The sequence below is a fragment of the Medicago sativa genome, chromosome 8, assembly GCF_051527215.1.
Source record: "Medicago sativa cultivar Bolivia chromosome 8, Bolivia_mono, whole genome shotgun sequence".
Classification (NCBI taxonomy): domain Eukaryota; kingdom Viridiplantae; phylum Streptophyta; class Magnoliopsida; order Fabales; family Fabaceae; genus Medicago; species Medicago sativa.
The window spans coordinates 69,227,942-69,251,494 of NC_140756.1; the positions used below are offsets into that span (position 1 = coordinate 69,227,942).

Genomic DNA, 23,553 nt, shown 5'->3' on the forward strand with positions numbered 1-23,553 from the left:
AATTTATTTTATAAGTTGAATTATACTATTTTTTTCGATTCAAGGTAAGTATTTACTTTCATATTTGCGTTATATTTGTTCTTTTGTATGACCCGTGCGTTAGCACGGGTCGATGGTCTAGTTTAACCCTAATTTTAATTTAGGGTTGTGCATGGGAACATGCTCATTAAACCAATAAAGAAAGTAATTTTTTCTTCTTCATGTTTTATAGTAAGTAATTTGATATTTTATCCAAATTAACCAAGATTTTAACATTTCAAACTGGAATTAAAGGACCCTTTCAGTTTGGCTTGAGTCTTGACAACAAGTCCACAACTAAACCAAAAACTCATTCATTCCTTCTAGATCTTAAACAACTAAATTTATGTTGACTCCACTAAGTCGTCTTTGATTCCATCTAAAAGCAAAGTGAACAAAAAAAAAATGCTTGTACATTTAACCACTATATAGAAAAGGAAATTCATATGTTATCAAATGCTCAAGGGACCCCGTTTAAAAAAAAAAAAATGCTCAAGGGACCACAAGATTAAATTCTAAGTTAGCTGTCCAAATATCAAAGAACTTGTCAAACAAAAATTATATAAATAAAATACACAATCCTAGATATGCTCAATTATCAAAGATTTAGTGAGAACAAAAACAGCTGTAGTTGAAACAAGAATTGATCGGATAGAATATTTTATAGCACATTCGTTTATTAGTAAGTTCATCACTATCCCTTCATTATTTTTTAATCACAACACATGATATTTGACTAATTGATTTTGGTTTTATTTTTTGTTCTTGGTAGATCATGGCTATGGTTCTAGATGCTGTTGTTGGGAAATTAGTTGAAGAACTAATGAGTTCAGTTGTTGATATGAAGAACAAAGCTTTGAAGTTCAAACCAACTCTAGATAGATTAGAAGCTACTCTCCAATCATTAGGACCATTGATCAATCAAATAGATGAACTCAAGAAGAAATTGGATCATTCACCTAATGAAACAAAGACACTGATCAAACAAATGAAAGATGGAAAAGAACTTGTTCTTAAATGCTCTAATGAAGACAAAATCCAGTGGTGGAATTGTTGTTACAAAAAAGCACAGTATCAAGAAGAACTTGAAGCATTGGATGAAGAGATTAAGAGATTCTTTGGTCTTGATATGATAGCTCAAGGTGCAGTGACTGGATTGGAAACACTTTTGGAGATTAGAGAGTTTCATGCTGAATTTAGAAATGCTAATGTTGTGAGAAGTGAAAGAGTTGAATTAAGAGGTGTTTGTTTGCCACCTCAACCACCTGGTTTTATTGTTGGGTTGGATGGTCCTTTGAATGAGCTGAAGATGAGATTGTTGAAGGATGAGGTTAGTGTTTCTGTTGTTACAGTTACCGGTTCTGGTGGTTCGGGGAAATCTACGTTGGCAAAAAGGTTTTGTTGGGATGAAGAAGTAAAAGGTATGATTTTGTTAATGTATTTCATTGGTTTAGATTTTGTGAGGAATATTGTTCTTTTTTTATGATGTTTTATGTGAAACTAGTTTAGTACATGTCACTTTAGTGTAATGAGCTAAAAGTGGAATAAACTTTAAATTTGTTTCACACATTCAATAAGAACTTACCATTTGCCACTTGAAAACCACATTCTTAATACTTCTTTAATATTGTTCTGGTTAGGTAAATTCAAGGAAAATATTTTCTTCATTACCTTTGCAAAAACACCAAAGCTGAATACTATAGTGCAGAAGCTGTATCAACACACTGGTTACCATGTTCCGGATTTTCAAAGCGACGAAGACACGTTTAACCAATTGGAACATTTGATGAAACAAGTTGTGAAGAAAGGACCAATTTTGTTAGTCCTAGACGATGTTTGGCTAGGGTCAGAATCGCTTGTTGACAATTTTGTGTTTGAGATTCCAAACTACAAGATTTTGGTGACATCAAGATTTGCAATTGGAAGATTCGGTCATCCATTCGTCTTGAAACCTCTTTCTGAAGCACATGCTATAAATCTGTTTAAACATTCAGCATCCTTAACTAAGAGCACCTCAGATGTTCCTGATGATGTTGTCAAAGAGGTGATTTCTAAAGTCCTGTTAAGCAGTGCGGTTTATTACTTATTTGCCTTCCATTTCTCATTGTAAATATATTTTGATGTATATTAATGTACAAAATATGTTGCAGATAGTAAGAGGGTGTAGCGGTTCTCCCTTGGCACTTCGAGTGAGTGGAAGGTCGTTAATTAACGAACAACTGATAGTTTGGCTTAACAGAGCAAGGGAATTATCAGCTGGTAGGTCAATTCTTGATTCTAACAAGGACGTGCTTTCTTGTCTCCAAAAGAGCTTAGATGTTTTGGATCCCAAGTCCATGGAGTGTTTTAGGGACCTTGGCTTATTTCCAGAAGATCAGAGGATCCCTGCTGCTGCACTTATTGATATGTGGGCAGAACTAAGGAACGATGATGATGCAAGTGCAATGGAGAAGATTTATAAACTAGTCAACCTCAACTTAGCAGATATTATTGTTACAAGGTATTATATATTGAATATTGATTGGTGTTTCTTAAACAGTTTGATATGGTATATAGTTTACGATAAGAGTGTTGAAATTTGGTCTAGCTCATCCATACAAAACCAACTTGTAAAGTGATGATTGTCTCTCTTTATAAATTCTTATCAAGAGTTCTATATTTCCAATGCGAGACTTGAGTTTTTCTCAATGAAGAGAATCATGTGGGTTTGGAAGGTTGAGTTAAGTCAAACTCAAATTCTTAGATCGTATCAGAGCTTGTTCAAGGTCTGTTGGATCACTTACTATCAGGTTTCCACTATTGGGCGATTCAGATCATGCTCCAAATATCTCACATTGAATGTGATATGACCTAACAATGTGTTTATAAGTGGATACAATCCGCACCATACAAACTGATTTTATGAGGTTGAGTTAAGCAATATAGGACGAAGGGAGTACTTAGGTTATTATGTTTATTTTTTAAACTATAAAAGTTAATTTGTTAGATTTTATGTTAGGAGTAAGGATCATTCTCTAATGGAAACACACATGAGAGCTAATCCATTTATAGTTTATATTACTTGAGTAACAAGTAAACTCCTCTAACAACTTTACAACAAACTTTTCTAACTTAATTCACAACAAGAAGTTAACTAACTTCACTCAAGGTCATTACTACTAATTTCTTTTTGAATGCACGGTCTTTGATTTGTTTTCATTGATCAGGAAAGTTGCAAGTGGCACCATTGACTACAACTACCATTATGTTACACTACATGGTCTTCTTCGGGATCTAGCCATTCGCGACAATAGCCAAGAGGCAGAGGATAAGAGGAATAGACTCATAATTGACACAAGTGCAAATAATCTTCCTTCATGGTGGACTTCTGAGAATGAGTATCACATTGATGCCCGCATATTATCCATATCAACTGGTTTGTTCATTTTTCTCTCTTGACTCACAAACTGATAGAGTTTTTCTCTGCTTGAACGTACAAACTGATAGAGTACTTCAACATTGATTGTTGAATCTTTTTGCAGATGAAACATTCACTTCAAAATGGTGTAACTTACAACCAACAGAAGTTGAGGTTTTAGTGTTAAACCTTAGAGAAAAGAAGTTTGCACTACCAATGTTCATGAAAAAAATGAACAAGCTAAAAGTTTTGATAATCACAAATTACGACTTCTTTCCGGCTGAATTAGAGAATTTTGAGATGCTCGATCATCTATCAAATCTCAAAAGAATCCGATTAGAGAAAGTTTCGGTTCCTTTCCTTGGAAAAACTGTATTACAATTGAAGAATCTTCAAAAGTGTTCTTTTTTTATGTGCAATGTGAATAAAGCATTTGAAAATTACACAATGGAAGATTCAGAAATGCTACCAAATTTGATGGAAATGAATTTTGACTATTGTGATATGGTGGAATTACCAAATGTGATTTCCAACATTGTATCTCTAAAGAAGCTTAGTATTACAAATTGTCATAAGCTTTGTGCACTTCATGAAGGAATTGGAAAATTGGTCAATTTGGAATCACTAAGGTTAAGTTCATGCAGTGGTTTATTAGAGTTACCAAACTCAATCAAAAATCTTCATAAGCTAAAGTTTCTAAACATTTCTGGATGCATAAGCCTTAGTCAATTACCTGAGAACATCGGTGAGTTGAAGAAATTAGAAAAGATCAATATGAGAGGTTGTTCAAATATAAGTGAATTACCATCCTCAGTTATGGAACTTGAAGGATTAAAGCATGTGATATGTGGTGATGAAGAGACTGCTGAAAAATGGGAACCTTACAAAACTATCCTTGGTGATTTAAAGGTAGAGGTTGTTCATGAAGATTTCAATTTAAATTTTCTTTACAATTAGCAGTAATCATAATTGGGAATTGACTGCAGAATTCAAGAACCAAATGAGAAGGTATTATGGATTTCTTTACATTTTTGGAGTCATTGATTTTACTTTTTTTTAGATTAAGTGATTGATATTTGTGATTGAGAAATGTAAAACAGCCTTACTTGGCTGTAAAAGAAATACTATTAGGAAAGTTCAATAAATCTCAGGATTTCATTTGGTCGATAAACCTGATGATATTTTGTTTAGAAACAGATTTATAAAATTGACATTTAGTTAATACTAGTAGAATATGAAAGACCTGTTAACTTAATCATTCGTGTGTGTCTTTGTGTGTATATAGACTCAAAAATCTTATATAGACTCGACACGTAAACTCCACTTGTATGAGTTTATGAAAAATTAAAATTGACTTTAAAAAATATTTAAATGACACATAAATGACATATATACCTATAATAGAACACCAATTAACATACAAATTAAACATTTAAAATAACATAAAAATTAAAATTTCAAACTCCATAACAAATTTTTTTTTTAAAAAAAAAAAACTCATAATAAAGCAAGCAAACCATAAAAGTAAGTAGATAATGTCCTAGCTAGTTCCTTCCTAATTGGGTACTACGTACATATACTTAAAAAAAAAAAAAATATGCTATTGCCTTTAAACATCCAAAAGCTCATGTGAAATCATATTTATCATCAAAAACACCATCATCGTCATTATCACCATCATCTTCACCAACATCCTGACCATCATCATCAAACTCAACTCAGATAAAACACCTTATTCATCATTAACTATAACATAATTTGGATTTTTTAACCTCTATCTAATTAAAGATTATCTCCACCGCCATTTTGCACATCATTATTAAGAACATCAACTTTCACAACATTTTGTTACACAACAACAGAATGTACTTTCACAACATTTTGTTACACAACAACAAAATGTTGTCGAGGAAGGAAGAAGAAAAGGTGAGTAACCTTAATTCTTATATCTTCGGTGAGAGCGAAAAAGAAAAGAGAATTCTATTTAATTGCTGTTTAAAATTTTATTTAGTTTGAGCTATTTTATTATTTCCTTTTAAAAAAATAATAATATGTTTTTTAAGAAAATAGTAATATGGAAATTTTTGACAAGGACTAAAAATGCTGATGGAAAAATTTTATAGGGACTAAAAATGCTGATGGAAAATTTTATAGGGACTAAAAAGTATTATTTTATTTTGTAGGGACCAAAAACAAAATTCTGAATATTTATAGGGATCATTTACTTAATTAACCCAATGTTTTATAAGTTAATTCTATGCATTTTAGGCATAAACATGTGTGAAATAATTAGTATTTTTTATATTGTTTTAAGTTTAATCATGCATGTGATAGTACTAATTTGCTCTTATTTAGATAGCAAATACACTTTTTTAAGCAACAACAACCAACATATTTAAGAAGATCCATTTTGCAATAAACAAAGTGATGATTCTTTTTATGTTTTTGGCGATTCTTTTTATTATGAACCCAATTTTTAATATTAAAACAATTAGTGGCCAGTCAGGTTCAGTACAAGTTAGTTAGCTCCTCTCATACAAACTTATTTTTACTTAATTTATAAAAATAATTATTTTTTATGTTATTTAAAACTTAAATAAATAATTACTATTGGTTAAAAAAAATCTTGTTTTTCCAATGGGACCCGTTTTTAATATTGAACATGGCCTCTAATTTTATCGGAACGGCCCTGGGGTGCCGAATGTTTTTATTTATTTTTATGTTTTTTTAAAATGAATGATAATGTTAAGACTTCTGTTATTTGTCCAATTGATCTGGATTTCGATGACAGTGAATTTAAGTCCTTAAGATAATTAAAATTATGTTTGTTGATTTCGTAGTTACTAGGGGATTGTTTATTGAATGTTTATTGATTTTCTATCTCCTATTTGCCATTTAGAGTTGCTATAACAAAACGTATTATTTTCTAAAGAAATAATCCTCCATTTCTTTTTAGTTTTAGAAATGGACTGTGTCTCTACTTGATGCATGAATCCTCAATTTTTTGTTTCATTGTTTTTTGTATGCTTATGGTGGCCCTTAATAATTCTACAACAACCAAAGAACGATCGTGTTTGACTAAATCAACAAAAAGAGAAATTGATTTTGCAATGAAATCCATTCTTCTCATGTATGATAATTTTGTTCTTGTTTTGATAATTTTTACACACATGTTTTAGTATGGGAGCATAACTTAACTCGAAATTCAAAACATCATGTTACAATGATTTTGCGTTTTTTGATTACATTTTTTTGTTAGAATGGTGATTTTGAATGTCAACCCAATAATTAACAGATGTTTCATTCATTGTTTTTGTTAAAAAAACACTCCATCTGTTTTAAAATGAGTGTCGTTTTAGTCAATTGCACACAGATTAAAGAATTGAATGAAATAATTATTAGACAAAACACTTTTACTAAACTGTCCTTACTTTATAAGAAAAAGAAAAACTTAAAGTTGCATTGAAAATTGTGTGAGAGAAAAGTTGGAGTATTTATTGAAGGTAAAGTTGGAAGAAAAAAATTAAAGTTGTATTGAAAATGTAAAGTGATAATCATTTTGAAATAAATTTTTTCGGCTAAAATGACACTCATTTTGAAACCGAAGGAGTATATAATATATTATATAAACGGGTAATTTTTTTTTTTAAAACTTGATCTAAGATCCATAAATTATCAAGATAGGGTTATCCACATGATTCCATCCAAAAGACAGAGTGAACAAAGGAAAAATGCTTCACCACGTGCAAGCATATGACGCACGGGACCACAAGATTAAATTCTAAATTAGCTGTCAAAATATCAAAGAACTAGTCAAACAAAAATCATGCATAAATAAATACAAAATCCAAGATATTTGTCAATTATCAAAGAAATCATTTTTTCTTGTATTCTTTTGTTAGTAAGTACTTCAATCATTTTGCTCAAAAAAAAAAAGAAAGTACTTCAATCATTATTTTAATTTTAATAAGAAAAACTGAATGTTTGACTTTCATTGACCTTTCTTAGATAGTTTTTGACCTTTGATTTTGGGTGTCTTTGGTTTTTTGTTCTTAGCAGATCATGGCTGTGGTTCTAGATACTGTTGTTGGGAAATTAGTTGAAGAACTAATGAGTTCAGTTGTTGACATGAAGAAGAAAGCTTTGAAGTTCAAACCAACTCTAGAAAGATTAGAAGCTACCCTCCAATCATTAGGACCATTGATCAATCAAATAGATGAACTCAAGAAGAAATTGGATCATTCACCTAATGAAACAAAGACACTGATCAAACAAATGAAAGATGGAAAAGAACTTGTTCTTAAATGCTCTAATGAAGACAAAATCCAGTGGTGGAATTGTTGTTACAAAAAGGCACAGTATCAAGAAGAACTTGAAGCATTGGATGAAGAGATTAAGAGATTCTTTGGTCTTGATATGATAGCTCAAATTGCAAGGACTGGATTGGAAATACTTGTGGAGACTAGGAAGGTGAGGAATGAAAGGTTTGAATTAGAGAATGTTTGTCGGCCTCCTGAACCACCTGATTTTATTGTTGGGTCGGATGATAATTTCAATAAGTTGAAGGAGATATTTTTCAGAGAGGATGCGCTTAGTGTCTCTGTTGTTATTGTTACTGGTTCTGGTGGTTCGGGTAAGTCTACGTTGGCCAAAAGGTTTTGTTGGGATGAAAAAGTAAAAGGTACGTACTATGATTTTGTTGGCGAATTTTTTTCCTTTCTTTCCGTCGTGCGCTTCATTGGTTTAGATATTTGTGAATTCTTCTTGTGATGAAGTTATATTTGAAACTTCCTACCCAAACAAAAAAGAATAATCTAAGTATTAAAGAGAAAGTTGTTCAAAATTTGTTGCAAAATTGTTGTTCAAATATAATTTTTTAAAAAGAAAAAATAAACTAACACAAATTTTGTAAAATACCCCACACCGTATACAAATACGATATTTTCAGTTTTTCTTTCCTTTTCCTTATCTCCCCACTTTTCAGCAACTCCTCTCTCTCCCTCCCTCCCTGATGCCGTTGTTATCGATATCTAGACGGTTGTGAAGGTCGATGATGATTATGGGGGTGGTAGTTGACAACAATGAGGAGGACAATCAATGGCGGATCTTGCCGAAAATATTGGGGGGTGCGGTAAATATGAACTAAATATTATAATTGAAATTCATAAAAGTTATATACAATTTCATCCAAAAAAAAAAAATCACCGCAATAGCTCAAACACAAGACTAAAGCTCCAAATATATTATATACCAACATGAGAAGTGAGAATCGCGTTTTGATATGTGAGGATGGAGAGGAGAGGGGGTACCGAGAGAGAGACTCAGACAAAACAAGTGTGAACTAAAAGTGTCTCAAGGGTACTATACTAGTTTACTATATACAAAAAAAAAAAAAATTTATTAGGGGGTGCCACGGCACCTGGGGGTCTCAATAGAGATCCGCCCCTGAGGACAATGATGAGAGAAGATATATATATGGGTTTTGTTAGAAGTCATCCATTAAGGTGTCTTTTAGCAAGCCACACCTCAAGGTGTGATATCCACTTTTTAGTTATAACTTTGCTAAAAGACACCTTCATAATATATATAGGGAAATGTTAACCAGTACCCTAAGGACACTCTTTAAGGACTTTAGATAATAAGTTTTTATGGAAACTTGTGAACTCAATGCATTGGAAATTGAAGTATTGAACTTTTTCAATGAATAGAGAGGGAGAATGGTGGTGAGGACGATGTGGTGGTGGTGACCGATGACGATCACAGTGGTCGGGAGATAGTGACTGTGGTGGTGTAGAGGACAGTGGTGGGAGGATGGTTGTAGGTAATAGAGAGGAAATCTCGTCATGGTGGTGGTGGTTGGATGGTGGGAGAATGGTAAAATCTCAATTATGTCATCGTCAATAACAAGTTTATTATTGAGTTATCAACGTCAATAATTATAGACCATCTTACTCTCCCAAAAATATTGATGTATACATGTTTGATTAGGAAATTTCTAACATGTCAAAGTAATAAGACTCTTGTAAAAAGGATTAAATTGGGACAAAAAAGATAAATGATTAAATTGAGACAAAAAAAAAAAAACAATAAAGGACGAAAGATAAAGTATTAAATTGGAAGAAAAAAAAATGACAAAAGTGTTACCTAGAATTGAAGTTAATGGATAAACTGTGTAATTTACCCAAAAACATTGTTTTCTTGTTTTATTCTTTTTGCATATACTAGAATATGGTTTGCAGACCTCTAAATTATGTTTATGATTTCTGGTTAGGTATGTTCAAGAAAAACATATTCTTCATTACATTTGCGAAAACACCAAAGCTAAATGTTATAGTGGAGAAACTATTTAAACAGAGTAGTTACCCAGTTCCTGATTTTCAAAGCGAAGAAGACACGTTTAACCAATTGAAAAATTTGATGAATCAAATTGTGCAAGAAAGCCCAATATTGTTGGTCCTGGACGATGTTTGGCAAGGATCAGAAACATTTGTTGACAATTTTGTGTTTGATATCCCAAACTACAAGATTTTGGTGACATCAAGAACTGCAATTCGAAGATATGGCCATCTACTCGTCTTGAAACCTCTTTCTGAAGAACATGCTATAAATCTATTTAAGCATTCAGCATCCTTAACTATGAGCAGCTCAGATATTCCAGATCATGTTGTGAAAGAGGTGATTTCTATGGTCTTACTAAATTTTCCTGCGTCCCTAAATATAATCTCTGTGGCACCGACATTGTTCGGTGTTCAATACCAACACGACATTGGCAACGTTTACATTCAGCTAATTTTATTTTTTTAAAATTTTCATGGGTGTTGTGTCTAGTATCCGTGTCAATGCTTTATTTGTAATAATAGTATTTAATTTGGTGACAATATGATGCAGATAGTAAGAGGATGTAAGGGTTCTCCCTTGGCACTTCTCGTAACTGGCAAATCATTATGTAACGAACGCCAGATAGTTTGGAATAATAGAGCAAGGGAACTGTCAGCTGGTAGTTCAATTCTTGATTTTAACAAGGTCGTGCGATCTTGTCTACAAAAGAGCTTAGATGTGTTGGATTCTAAATCCATGGAGTGTTTTAGGGACTTGGGCTTATTTCCTGAAAACCAGAGGATCCCAGCTGCTGCTCTTATTGATATGTGTGCAGAACTAAGGGGTGAGGATGATGCTAGTGCATTGGAGAGAATTTGTAAACTGGTTGACCAAAACCTGGCTGATATTATTGTGACAAGGTATGACATATATATATATATATATATATATATATATTTTGAACAGCACAAGGTATGATATTGATGACTGTTTTTTAAATAATTTGATGGATATGTCCTATATACCGTTTTATACTACTCCATCAGTCTTAAATTTGATTTTTAAATGATCAATAAAGTTGATTTTAATTTAAATTATATTTTATTTACTGAAACACATTTATTACCTATAGTGGAGTAGTTAAATATTGAAATATACTTTTTCTATTTCAAAATACATGTCGCAGTCAACCACTTCACACATGACAATGCACAACTTTGACTATTAATATCTTTAATTATCTAAAGTAAAAAATTATAAAAATTTAATATTTTAAAAATATTTATCGAGACAAATCAAACAACATCTTACATGCTAACATTTGTATTTATATAAAAGCATAAATGTTAATAATGCACATTGCAAAAATAACCACCATGTGAATAATGCACATTGCGAAAAAAGCGACATGTATTTTGAAACGAATGGAGTAATAACCAAAGGTATGCTAGTGAAAGAAATAATAAATATTGCACCAATATTATAAAAATGACAAATAATTAGAAATAAAAAAAATACTCCATCCGTTTCAAAATGAGTGTTGTTTTAGGTGTTTACACACATATTAAGAAATGCAATAATTAAAAGAAAGAGAATGGTTATTTTACCAAATTATCCTTATTAACTATTGGTTAGTTTTAAAAGTAATACTTTGGAAGTAGTGTGCAGAGTATTATTGGAGGGTACAATTTTTTTTTTGAAACAGCAAATTTTATTAAACTACCAGATCCCTGCTCAAGACGAACATAGATCGGAGAAACGGAGCATACAAACATCAGGCGCCGTATATAGGCGGAACACCTGAAATAAACACCCTAAAAAACACCCCTGAGGACAACCCCACCTAAAATCACGCCACAACCTTAAACATACCCTATCACGGAAGCGACCACTGTAAAAACGAAATCCCACACCGCCGCTCATCGTCACTACTCACCCCCAAATAACAACTCCCATCAAATCTAAACTCCCAACCTAAACACCAAAGCAGAGCCACCTCCGAAAAAACACCTATCTGAAAGATCATTCAGCTTCCACCATCAATCGACCTCCGATCCACCGAAAGAAACCATAAAAAACCCAAAATCAAACTTGATCAAAAGAACTGACTCCCGATCTCGAATCAAAAGTGATCGGCCCACCAGCCTCTATGACCAAATCAGAAGGGCACCCCTCACCCCGGTACACCAGAGAAACACCAAATCACGTCAAACAAGAATGCAGCTAGACACCGACTCCCGATCTCGAAGCAAAATTAACCGGCCCACCGGTAACCAGCACACAAAAAGTATGACGAACGACCTGATATGCGATGATGCAAACAACAAACAGATCAGAAGAAAAGGTTCAATCAAAGGTACCCACTTCCTCCAAACACCCTAAACACCTTAACAACTCCAAAATCACAAACAAGAGCTAGTGACGACGAACAAGGACCCGAGTAACAGAGACAGCTTCCAAAAGAAATCCCCCACCAAATCCCCCTTATAAAGCTTTAGTGCCCAAACCGTTCCGACACCAAATCTGCGACCACCCATCGAAGCCTCACCAAGACAACCCCACGAACCTCCACGCAAAGCCACCACCTCATCCGAAACACCACCACCACCACGCATCCCTACCATCACAACAACACCACCAAAACAGAGTACTTCGTCGAAATGGTAAAATAACGAACAAACAGTGACACGGGGTGTCTGTCACCAACACAAGCAAAATCAAAAACACCACGGCCACCTGCGCGAACAACCACAACCGCCACGATCCTTACGACGACGAACGATCCAGGAGTTCGTTGAAGGAGGATTAATCGTAAATGAATGAGGTGTCGCCACACCTGCAGCCGCTGGAAACGGATCACACGTATTGGCACCAAACATTACCCCCACCACACCACACGTCCGTCACCACCACCGACCACCCCTGCACATTGCCAACTCCACACCTCACCCCCACCACCGAGCATCACCACCATGCCACGGCACTACCATTACCACCAAAACAACCTCTGCATCGCAAACAAAAACCCTCCTCACCAGCACCACCTCAAACCACCTAACAACCATGAACAATACCACCATCCTAACACCACTGACATAGGCGGCCCTCACACCACCAACCGACAAGAACAGCCAGCAATAGACAGGAACAAAACAGCAAGTGGCGTGTGAGTAAGGTGAGGATCGGAAAAGACCAACAAGATGTAGGAGATGAAGTAGATCGAACACCAGATCTGAAGCAAAAACGGAGCACCACCAAAGCAGAACCAAACAACGGAACCGCAGCCTTACAAGAGGGAAGGAAGAACCACCCCGACGCGGCGGCGCAACCCACCAACAGTGGAGCCACCCAGCGGCGCCGCCTCCCTATAGCTCCACACACCCTCCGACGAGGCTTAGGCACACTGCCTAGTTCTCTCAGACTGCACCAACAACCGAACAGAGAGACACCAGGTGACAGATCTGAACCCAAAAACTGCCGGAAGGAGCGGGAGTCGCCGGTGGTGCGGAGGATGCACCTCGTCGCACCACCACTCAAGGACACTACATCGGAAATTAAGAGTTTGGATTTGAGGAGGAAGGTTTGTGTAGCTTTTAGAGAGAGGTCGGAGAGAAAATTCTAGAGAGAGAAGTATTTTGGTTTATTGGAGGGTACAATTGAAAAGAAAAAGTTATTATTGCATTGGAAACTGAAAGCGACATTCATTTTGAAACAATTTTTTTTGGCTAAAGCGACACTCATTTTGAAACGGAGGGAGTAGTAGAGGGAACACATATTTTAAGACGGATGAAGTAACATACATGATCTTTGAAGAAGGAAAAAAAATGTCTTCCGTTGTGGTACTTGGTTTTAAAATATCCAAAAAAATGTACAAAACACTATTTTTATTACATTCAATTCCATAATTTTTTGGAGTTAAAAGAGTTGATTAATAAAAGCATACACATACACATGCGGTGGTATTTAAGGTGGGCGAGGGAAAGAGTTTCCTACCATAGAAAAGTTTTTTTTTTTACCATTAGATTAAATAAAGAACATATTCTTATCATAGACAGTCGACACATGATTATTTTCACTCTTCTCCATGTCTCTCTCACCCACCACTTGAAGCAATCTCACTTAACCCATTTAAGAACATTCCTCCATTCACTTTAGAATCCATGATAGAGGCCGTGAACCACAATTACTAATTTTGCTGAAAAAATTGCAGCTAAACAAAATATAGAAACACACATCCTTATTTATTAATTTTGTTACGTCTGCAGCAATTTAACCTAATTTTTTCCCGCTCATTTGCTTTATTAGGTTTGCAATTATTTAACCTAACAAATTCCATCTAAAAAAATGCACCGCACCAATTTCATTCCTATCCTCTTGCCTTTTTTTTTGAAGAAAAAATTTTCTACACTTATTTGATGCTGCACGTTTGTTCTAGAAACTATGAGCATATCAATGATCACGTTTGATGCCTTCTATTTCATACTTTTTTTTCGGCTACCCTAATTTCCATGTGAACTTGGTTATATATACCTGAATTATTGATAGGATTACCGAATTTTCTTTTATAATATTTTCAGATGTCATACATTTTATAAAGTGTTTTATTTTGTCTACTATGGATTATCACGTGTTATTTTTTTCACCGTTACCTATTATACATTGCATTTTATAATTTGTATATCAATCCATTTACAATAAACCCGAGCGGAGCACGGGTCAAAAATCTAACCTTTTTTTTATGAAAATATTTTCTACACTTATCCTTCTTTATTAATTTTGTTACGTCTGCAGCTATTTAACCTAATTTTTTCCCGCTCATTTGCTTTATTAGGTTTGCAATTATTTAACCTAACAAATTTCATCCAAAAAAATGCAATCCACCAATTTCATTCTTATCCTCTTGCCTTTTTTTTTTGTTTTTGAAGAAAATATTTTCTACACTTATTTGATGCTGCATGTTTGTTCTAGAAACTATGAGCATATCAATGATCACGTTTGATGCCTTCTATTTTATACTTTTTTCCGGCTACCCTAATTTTCATGTAAACTTGGTTATATATACCTGAATTATTGATATTGATAGGATTACCAGATTTTCTTTTATAATATTTCAGATGTCATACATTTTATGACGTGTTTTATTTTGTCTACTATGGATTATCACATGTTATTTTTTCACCGCTACCTATTATATATTGCATTTTATTATTCGTATGTCAATCCCTTTACAATAAACCCGAGCGGAGCACGGGCCAAAAATCTAGTATGCATTATAAAAATGTACAAAATATTATAAAAAGAAACTCAGAAAATTCCTCAAAGGAGACCTAAAGTTGGCCGTAACATTTTGTTCAATTTTTTTTAATGAGATCTAAGGTTGTTTATTGGTTCCTGCTGCAAACCAAGTGTAACATTCCTCAAAGTCCAAAAACAACAATTACAAATTACAATCTCAAACTAAAATAAAGAGGAATAATCAACAACCAAATAGAAACAAAAATAAAAAGCTAGTTGTAAGGCATATTCAACAACATAATCAAACTAAATTAATTTTGTTTATTATTAGTCTCCAAACTTAGCAAAAAAAGAGAGACCTGGAAGTGGTGACCGGAAACTTGTCTGTGGTGGTGTGTGGTGGCACTCCGAATAAGATACCCATAATGCAAGAAGAAGTAGAACAATAGAGAATCACACAATGTGAAACACAAATCTAATGAGGTTGGGGTAACACGAATCCGCTGAGGTGGGTGAGTGGCAGTAAAAGAGAGAAGGGCGGTGGAAGAAAGGGTGGATGAGTGAGGTTAGAGACAATATGAGAAAAGATATGATGTGGACAGACCATGATAAGAATATGTTCTTTATTTGATTTAATGGTCAAAATAAACTTTTCCATGGTAGGAAACTCTTTCCCTCACCCACCCTAAATGCCACCCATACCAATAGGGCAGTTCCTATGAAATAGGAGGCTCGACTCTCTTTTTAAAATAGTCCCCTAATAAAATAAAAACGCAATTTTTTTTTAAACTAAGCTTCATTAAAAAATTAGCAGAAAAAAACTTCTAAACATGAAACGTAATAAAAAAAATTAAGTGAAAGAAATGTGAAATTTACCTAACGGTGTCGTTTGGATTTGTCACTCCTCCGTTGTGGGAAAGGGAAAAACGAATGGTTTGAGCGAAAAAGAAATGATTGTTGGGATTCTTGTAATGAAATAGCTTTCCAAATCGATTGATTAAGTGATTATACAAATTGGGGGTGGTTTGATAGCATCAGATTTATGTCCAGAAAGGAGAATTAGAGTCTAGAAAAAATGCAAATGTGTAACGAAGAAAGAAAAAGAAGTAACATATAATTTTTTTTTTCAAGTGGGGTATGAATATTAGACTTAATTATTTTTTTGAGGCCCGTAGCTTTTGGAGGCTCGGCTTGGTTAAGCTGCTTGCGCACCCGCAAGGCCGGGCCTGCATACCAATGTTTTAAAACCCAGACCGTTGATCGACCCAGTCAAGGTACTGGGTCAATGGTTCATTAGTCGCACCAGTAGGTCACTGGCCGGACCGCATGACTATTGACCAGGTCTATATAAAATATTTATGACCAAAAACTACATTATGAATAAAATTTTGATAAAAAAAATCTTGTAGTTTTTTTTATTTGAAGTTCGTACATTAAAAAAAATTATATCCACAGTTGCAAGTTTGCAAGTTAATTTCTTAACTGCAGCACAATTCAAGCTAATTCCAATCCAAATTCAAATTAGCTCATACATTAAACAATAGTGCTGCATAAAAAACCTCACAATTAAGTTCTAATTGAGATTCCATCTTTAAAACATAGTATGTTCTAAACATTGTTGAAAATTAAAATATAACAGACTTACAAACCCAAGTAAGTTCTTAACATAGTCAACAAAAAAATAATAGACTTACAAACCCGTAAGTTCTAAACATAGTCAACAATAAAACAAAACAAAACAAAAAAGGAAAACGGATCGGGTGTGCTAAACTGGTTCAACGGTCCGCCCACTGACCTGACCGGGTCACACCGGATTTCAGCAGGTTAATTGCATATCCGGTCCTGTAACCTGCCCGACTCGCTGCACCCTCCTGTTCCCGGACCGGTCGGGTCGGTTCGGGTTTTAAAACACTGACCCATACATCATGGTGTTGGGATAGTTGGTAACCGACTCTCACCCAATCGTATGGATTAGTTTCATAGTAGACGCAAAGATCCTAAGTCATATGGATATTGAGGCTTATTGAGGCCAAATAGTTAGTAAAAAATGTTCGGTATGCAAATAACCACCACTACTACCTAGCTTTTTTTTTTTTTTTTTTTTGAGGTAACTACTACCTAGCTTATTAGCTTGTTATATAATATATATAGCTTGTTATATAATATTATTTAAAATTTTAATTAAAAAATTTAGATAAATGATCATTTTAATAGAAACAATCTCACTTAAATAAGAACGACGATATCTTAATAAGAAAAAAACATACTATGAAAAAATAACATGCACTATAAAGGGAACTTATTTTGATTTTATTTACAAATATTATTTGAGTGTGGTGCGTGCTAAAAATTTTATAATAAAATTGGATAAAATAGAAATACAATTAAGTACAATAAAAAAGCGGATTGTACGTTTCCACTAAGATATAACAATATACAAAGGAGATACACCCTTTTGTGATGGATTTTTCTTCCATCTTACCCTTCATTTAAACCGTTTTATTATTTTTATAACATTATTTAAATTATTAGTTAAAATTAGTTAAATCTCATTAAAATATCAATAATCCACAACAATAAGAGAAACAAGAACAATATTGTACACTATAACTTCTTCAAAAAAATAATATTGTACAATATAAAATGAAACATTTTTGTTCCAATTTTACCTTTCATTTAATTGTTTTTTTTTACTATTTTATCGTTTTTTATAATGTTGGTCTTGACCTAATAAAAGACTTGGAGAGGGCCAGAACCCTTAACAACAAAAGTGCTTACATCAAAACAAAAAGAGGGTGCAAAACATTACATCACAGAGATCTATAATAAGGAAGACTTGTGCAACTCCTCAATGAATTAAACTAACAAAGCAACTGCTAAAAGAACAGCAACAGAGAAATGACAGAAGCTATTAGCTAAACACCCAGGTTCACAAAGATGCTTTGAACACCTAATGAGATAGAATCAACATTATCATAGAACAGATCTTGTTGCCTAAACAAGATGTTGTAAATAACACTTCTCGTGCATTCTTTTGCAATGGAACCAACTATTTGGTATATGCCAAGGCAGCTTTGGAGGTACCCTTTTGGACACAGGTCATTCCGGCTGAGTTGAAGCTAGTAGACCTGCTTCTTCTACTTTCTCTCTGCCTTAGTGTTCTCTAAGGCTTTGTTTGCGAGTTTTGAGAGGAAGGAAAGGAAAGGCTTAGGAGGGGAAGGGAAGGAAAGGGAGGGAAGGGAGAAAGGAGGGAAAACTTTCCCCTTGTTTGGGAGTTAAAAAACCAACAAGGAAAGGAAATGGAGAGCTTATGTTATAATTTTACTATTTTACCCTTTTTTATCTTAAAAACAATACATTGTGTTATACTTTGTAATTTATCTTGAAATTTATTCAAAGCAACTTAACTCATAAGACTTGTTTTCATTGATCAGGAAAGTTGCAAGTGGCACAACTGACTACAACTACCACTATGTTTCACAACATGGTCTTCTTCGGGAGCTAGCCATCCGTAATAATAATAGCCAAGAGACAGAGGACAAAAGGAATAGACTCATAATTGACACAAGTGGAAATAATTTCCCTTCATGGTGGAATGCTGAGAATGAGTTTCAAATTGCAGCCCAGATATTATCCATTTCAACTGGTTTGTTCATATTTCTCTCTTAACGCAAATGAAAGTTACCATATTTTTTTGCGTTGGGTTATTTAATTGAATGAAAAGGACAAAATTAAAATTATAAAGTTAAAATGAAAAGTAAAGTTGGAAGTAAAAGTTTCATAAAAACTTGATATAGTCATATAGATAAACTTTAGTTAAAGATCAGAGAACGCGTGTGACTTGAATTTTTCTCTATTTGAGTCTCCGATAGACAAATTGATAGAGTACTTTATGTTAGGAAACATGATATCCACAGAAGGAATGAGAGAAAGCTCAAAAAATCTTTTTATTGATGATAAAAGTGAATATTACAAAAGATAAGAGGTACCTTCTAATGAGGTGGTTTCAAGTATATATACTACTATATGACTAATACTACTTGTAACTAAACTATATCTCTAATAGTCCCCCGCAAGTTGGAAGGTGTTCACAACACTTCCAACTTGGGATGAACAATACAATAGTACATCAAACAAATGAAAGGAGAGATGCAGGAAATACATCGGTCAAGAGCATAGTCAACAATCAAATGTTTATCCAACAAAAGGAAACCACAACTTAAGGTTTAACCGTTTGGAGGAAGAAGCAACAAAACAACGCTTAACCACCATCCAGTAGAAGCAATCATCAACAAAGCCTTTAAAGGCACAACACTTAACCATCAAGAGTACTTAATTACTCAAGACAAAAGCACAATAACGACGCTTAACCATCCTTGGATAGAAGCACAACAAGAATCAAAGCCATCATAGGCTAATCAACAACAGAAGAGACAAAATACCAACAAATTGTATTGTGTACAATAAGCCTCATCCAATACCAGTTGAAAAAAATAATCGTTTGAGCATAAACTTGCAAATGTCTTCTGCTCATATACACCAAGCAAAAGGAGGTTTTGCTGTGGAGAACCATAGTCCACAAACAGAATAATCTCATGGCAGAAAATTAGAAGAATCAAGTCATTGAACATTTGACTTGAACAATACTTAAACAATGATACGTAATCAGAAGCTAAGTTTCTTCAATCCATAAGCTTCAAACATATCAGTGAGCCATCAACATATAGTACTCAGATTGATGGTCATGCCAATTTGCCAAACCTAACATATCACAAGCATAAACCAAAATGCATAAAATGCAGGACAAGCAACCAAACTGCTTCCAGGCTTGAACCTTTAGACTCCAACATAAAGGAACAAAACTGGCTCTAATAGACATCAACATTGTCCAACAATATATGGAACCTCACCAAAAACTTCACATACAATCTAGGAACAAAACAATATGCAAATCCCATTTTATCTTATCCAGAAAGCTACAAACAAAAGTGCCTCTTATATCAATAAATTCCATGAGATGCTTCCATTGTTGTAAAAGTTGCAGTTAACACCCAAATAAGACATGGCAGATCAAGTGATACAGTAGAGGCAAGGTCAACAACAAATATAACTTCCTTGAACAATAACAATCCAAAATAGGCTCAAACTTAGCCAAAGCAATCACCAATGCATCATCGAAACACTTAGTATGCAAGATAAACCTTTCAACAAATGCTTAAGAAGACGATCGGATCGAAGTAACCGAATTGCGAACAGAATCGCAACTGGCAACACTTAGTATGCAAGATAGACACTTAGTATGCAAGATAAACCTTTTGCTTGAGTCAGATTGAAATCAAAAGAAAGACGATCGGATCGAAGTAACCGAATTGCGAACAGAATCGCAAATAAGAAGACATGCAAACAAGAATCAAATCAAAGAAATTTGATCCAGAAGTGCAAAGGAGAAGACTGAGAAAATGAATTTTCTCAAGAAAGTGAAAGAAAAAATAGAATGAGAAAGAAAAGAAAAAAAGAAGAGAAAATTAAATTTTCTCAAGAAAATGCAGCGGTAAATATCCTTTAGAGTGGATACCAAATTAGCTCTGAAACTATGTTAGGAAATGTTAGGAAACATAATATCCACGGAAGCAGGGCCGTCCCTGAGAATTCGGAGGCTCGGCTCTGGGAATGAAAAGAGGCCAGTGATAAAATCAAAACGTATTTTTTTTAAAAGAGCAATGCTCTATTTATATTTTTTAAAAGATAAATACAACGTGCCGTATATATGTGGTACACCCATAGGTGAAAATAACTACCGTATACATGAGGAATCCCCACCTAACACCAAAAGCAAGAGGAAAATTAAACCTGCACAAAACAATCAAAAGTCATGCGCTGTTTGCACCCCCCTTTATTGCAGGATAGTGTACTACTGGATAGTATACTACTGGGTATAATTTTTTTTTTTTGAGGCCCATCCTTGGGGGAGGCCCAGCTCGGTTGAGCTGTTTGCACCCCCTCAAGGCCGGCCCTGCACGGAAGAAATGAGAGAAAGCTCAAAAAATCTTTTTATTGATGATAAAAGTGAATATTACAAATGATAAGAGGTACCTTTTAATGAAGTGGTTTCAAGTATATATACTACTATATGACTAACTTGTAACTAAATTATATATCTAATACTTTATATTATTGAATATGTTTGCAGATGAAACATTTACTTCAAAATGGTGTAACTTGGAGCCAACTGAAGTTGAAGCATTCATCTTATACTTTCGAGAAAAGAAGTGTACACTACCAATGTTCATGAAGAAAATGAACAAACTAAAAGTTTTGATAATCACAAATTATGACTTTTATCATGCTGAACTAGAAAATTTCGAGCTACTTGATCATCTAACAAATCTCAAACGAATCAGATTAGAGAAAGTTTTGGTTCCTTCCCTTGGAAAAACTGTATTACAATTGAAAAATCTTCAGAAGTGTTCCTTTTTTATGTGCAATGTGAATAAAGCATTTGAAAATTGCACAATAGAAGATTCAGAAGTGCTACCAAAGTTGATGGAGATGAATTTTGACTACTGTGATATGGTGGAATTACCAAATGTGATTTCCAACATTGTATCTCTAAAGAAGCTTAGTATTACAAATTGTCATAAGCTTAGTGTACTTCATGAAGGAATTGGAAAATTGGTCAATTTGGAATCACTAAGGTTAAGTTCATGCAGCGGTTTATTAGAGTTACCAAACTCAATCACAAATCTTCATATGCTAAAATTTCTAAACATTTCTGGTTGCATAAGCCTTAGTCAATTACCTGAGAACATTGGTGTGTTGGAGAAATTAGAAAAGCTTAATATGAGAGGTTGTTCGAATATTGATTTGCCACCCTCAGTTGAGAAACTTAAGGGATTAAAGAATGTGGTATGTCATGATGAAGAGACTGCTGACAAATGGAAACCTTACAAAAATATCCTTGGTGATTTAAAGGTAGAGGTTGTTGAAGAAGATTTCAATTTAAATTTTCTTGACAATTAGCAGTAATGATATTTGGGAATTGACTGCATGTGGTAATTATGGATTTCTTTACATTTTTGGAGTTATTGATTTTTATTATTTTTTTGGATTAAGTGATTGATATTTGTGATTGAGAAATGTAAAACAGCCTTACTTGGCTGTAAAAGAAATACTATTAGGAAAGTTCAATAAATCTCAGGATTTCTCTTTTGGATATATCATTCATTTTTTTCATGTTATTTTTTATAAATGAGTCACTAAAGAGTATGGTTGGAAGAAATAATTCATACACAAGAAAATTGTTTGTCAATAATTCATTTGAGGATATTAGGAAAATTACTTGGATAAAATGGGAGACAGTTTGTTTGCAAAAGGAGGAGGGAGATTTGGGTGTGCGGAGGTTGAGGGAGTTTAATCTTTCTCTTTTGGGTAAGTGGTGGTGGAGGATTTTACAGGAGCGGGAGAGTCTTTGGTATCGGATGTTGGGCGGCTTTGCTGCTCTTTGGGGGGGGGGGGGGGGGGGGGGGGGTCGGTGTGGGGGAAGAATTTTTTGAATATTAGGGATGATGTGGGGGAGGTCGATACCGGGTGGTTGACTGAGAATATTATGCGTCAGGTGGGGGATGGTGAGTCCACTTTGTTTTGGTTTGACCCTTGGATTGAGGGAAAACCGTTGTGCGAGATGTATGAGAGATTGTTTGAGTTAGCGGAGAATAAATTAGATACGGTGGCTGCTATGTTTGCGAGAGGGTGGGGTGTTAATGGTGAGGCTTGGAGGTGGCGCCATAGGTTATTTGCCTGGGAGGAGGAGTTGTATTGTTCGCCTATCTAACTTCTCTTTTCAGGTTGACCGTGTCGATAATTGGATTTGGAAGTTACTTCCTCCGTTTCAAAATACATGTCCAATTTTTGCAATGTGCACTATTCACTTGACTTACTTTGACCATACTTTTTAACTAATGTATAAATACAAATATTAGCATGTAAGATGTTGTTTGATTTGTCTCGACAAATATTTTCAAAATATTAAATTTTTATAATTTTTTACTTTAGATAATTAAAGATATTAACGGTCAAAATTGTGCATTGGCATATGTGAAGTGATTGACTTGGACATGTATTTTGAAACGGAGGGAGTACATGCTACTAACTGTTACACTGTTAGCTCTGCTTATTATTTTTTAACAGAATTGGATCACGATAGATATCATCAGCATAATAATAACAATTTCTTGTGGCTGAAAGTGGTGCCTTTAAAAGTGTTGATTTTTGCTTGACGTCTTTTTCTTAATCGGCTTCCTACTAGAGATAAACTCTTCCAAAGGAGGGTCTTACCCATAACTGAACAAGGTTGTGTTGCTAATTGCGGTTCCAATGAGGATAGGGAGCATTTATTTATTACGTGCAGTTTTTTTGGTGATTTGTGGAAGCTTATCGCCGGTTGGCTTGGTCTCTCAACAGTTCTTCATTGTCAGTTTTTTGAGCATTTGTATCAGTTTGGTGGCTTGAGGGGTTCTTCCAAGAAGACACGGAAAGGGTAAAACTTCAGTCATTTTGGTGGTTGAAATCGAAATATGCTAATTTTG

The 23,553-nt window shown here is 34.3% G+C and overlaps 2 protein-coding genes across 3 annotated transcripts; both read left to right on the forward strand.

Moving 5' to 3' along the window:
• The first annotated feature begins 611 nt into the window (after positions 1 to 611).
• On the forward strand, positions 612 to 4,586 carry LOC146900953 (putative disease resistance protein At5g66900). Its single transcript, XM_085733767.1, has 6 exons — positions 612 to 700; positions 791 to 1,439; positions 1,659 to 2,062; positions 2,169 to 2,518; positions 3,225 to 3,433; positions 3,540 to 4,586. The coding sequence occupies exons 2-6, from the start codon at positions 794 to 796 to the stop codon at positions 4,370 to 4,372; spliced, it is 2,442 nt and encodes an 813-aa protein (XP_085589893.1). The 5' UTR covers positions 612 to 700; positions 791 to 793; the 3' UTR covers positions 4,373 to 4,586.
• On the forward strand, positions 4,283 to 22,183 carry LOC146900954 (putative disease resistance protein At4g33300). Of its 2 annotated transcripts, none has more exons than XM_085733768.1 (6): positions 4,283 to 4,423; positions 7,475 to 8,096; positions 9,687 to 10,090; positions 10,304 to 10,653; positions 18,403 to 18,614; positions 21,159 to 22,183. In XM_085733768.1, the coding sequence occupies exons 2-6, from the start codon at positions 7,478 to 7,480 to the stop codon at positions 21,986 to 21,988; spliced, it is 2,415 nt and encodes an 804-aa protein (XP_085589894.1). In that variant the 5' UTR covers positions 4,283 to 4,423; positions 7,475 to 7,477; the 3' UTR covers positions 21,989 to 22,183. The 2 variants fall into 2 exon arrangements, with proteins under 2 accessions (XP_085589894.1, XP_085589895.1); XM_085733769.1 differs by lacking the exon at positions 4,283 to 4,423 and adding an exon at positions 7,220 to 7,316.
• The last annotated feature ends 1,370 nt before the right edge of the window (positions 22,184 to 23,553 follow it).

Coding starts and splice junctions, on each gene's coding strand:
- LOC146900954 (XM_085733768.1), top strand. CDS start 7,478: ATGGCTGTGGTTCTAGATACTGTTGTTGGGAAATTAGTTGAAGAACTA. Junction 8,097..9,686: donor TTGGGATGAAAAAGTAAAAG/GTACGTACTATG, acceptor ATTTCTGGTTAG/GTATGTTCAAGAAAAACATA. Junction 18,615..21,158: donor GATATTATCCATTTCAACTG/GTTTGTTCATAT, acceptor ATATGTTTGCAG/ATGAAACATTTACTTCAAAA.
- LOC146900953 (XM_085733767.1), top strand. CDS start 794: ATGGCTATGGTTCTAGATGCTGTTGTTGGGAAATTAGTTGAAGAACTA. Junction 1,440..1,658: donor TTGGGATGAAGAAGTAAAAG/GTATGATTTTGT, acceptor TGTTCTGGTTAG/GTAAATTCAAGGAAAATATT. Junction 2,519..3,224: donor GCAGATATTATTGTTACAAG/GTATTATATATT, acceptor TTCATTGATCAG/GAAAGTTGCAAGTGGCACCA.